General features: G+C 42.5%; 1 protein-coding gene across 3 annotated transcripts in view; it reads left to right on the top strand.

Annotated features, from left to right (window-relative positions):
- The first annotated feature begins 635 nt into the window (after positions 1–635).
- The window catches only part of LBR (lamin B receptor), a 16,117-nt gene continuing 15,900 nt past the window's right edge, over positions 636–852 (top strand). For all 3 annotated transcript variants that reach the window (XR_001362183.1, XM_014539960.1, XM_014539959.1), the window contains exon 1: positions 636–814. Coding sequence is in view for 2 of the 3 variants with exons in the window: in XM_014539960.1 (XP_014395446.1) it covers positions 650–814 (165 nt within the window). In the remaining variant the exon portion in view is untranslated. The remainder of the gene's footprint in view (positions 815–852) is intronic.

Raw genomic sequence — 852 nt, 5'->3', positions numbered from 1 at the left:
GACCCCCCAAATTTGCTATTCATTATAGATTTGATTTTTTTTCTCCGTTGATGAGTTATAATAATGCTAATTATACATCCTTGATTTTTCTAGACAGTCTGTTTCATGGTTTGTTGTTTTTAATGAAGGTAATTATACTTAAAAACCGAATATATTTTTTTAAGTCTTTGTAAGACTAGATACAAATTTATAAGTCAGAAAACGGATCCTTTGTGAGATTGTGCCTTGTTGATTGGCAGGTAATGTGGTCACCGGAGGTGATAGCGTTTCGCATAGGCAACCATGTGGTGTGTGGCCATGTTACTCCTGAGTGTCACACGGACCCTAGGGACTAAATTGTCCTGTGTGAAGTGATTCCCAGGGAGACACAACTGGCAGAAGGGCCACTTCTGTACTGTGCTGACTCGACAAAACAGTTCATATTCCTTAAGCTTTCGTTTCTCACCTTTAAAATAAGCGGGGGGGGGGGGGGGGGGGGGGTACACCCTCCCCTCCAATGATCTTTTTGACCCTAAAACCTTGACCAGTTAAAGTTTTGGAGAGTTGTATTTTAGTGTCCAATCTGAGAAAAAAAAAGGACAAATGTAAGTGTGTATTGCACTGACTCCCCCTTTTTTATCTTTAAAACTGTTCAGACTGATTTGCAAAAATGCCAAGTAGGAAATTCGCCGACGGTGAAGTGGTAAGAGGCCGATGGCCTGGGAGTTCCCTGTATTATGAAGTGGAGGTTCTGAGCCATGACAGCAAGTCCCAGCTTTACACGGTCAAATACAAAGATGGAACGGAGCTGGAGTTGAAGGAGAGTGACATCAAGGTAAGTGCTCCTCTGGGTCACCGAGCGTGTTTATACTG

The sequence above is a fragment of the Myotis brandtii genome, unplaced genomic scaffold (assembly GCF_000412655.1).
Source record: "Myotis brandtii unplaced genomic scaffold, ASM41265v1 scaffold231, whole genome shotgun sequence".
Taxonomy (NCBI): domain Eukaryota; kingdom Metazoa; phylum Chordata; class Mammalia; order Chiroptera; family Vespertilionidae; genus Myotis; species Myotis brandtii.
Note: the sequence above shows the minus strand (reverse complement) of the source record. Positions and strands in the feature narration are given on the sequence as shown.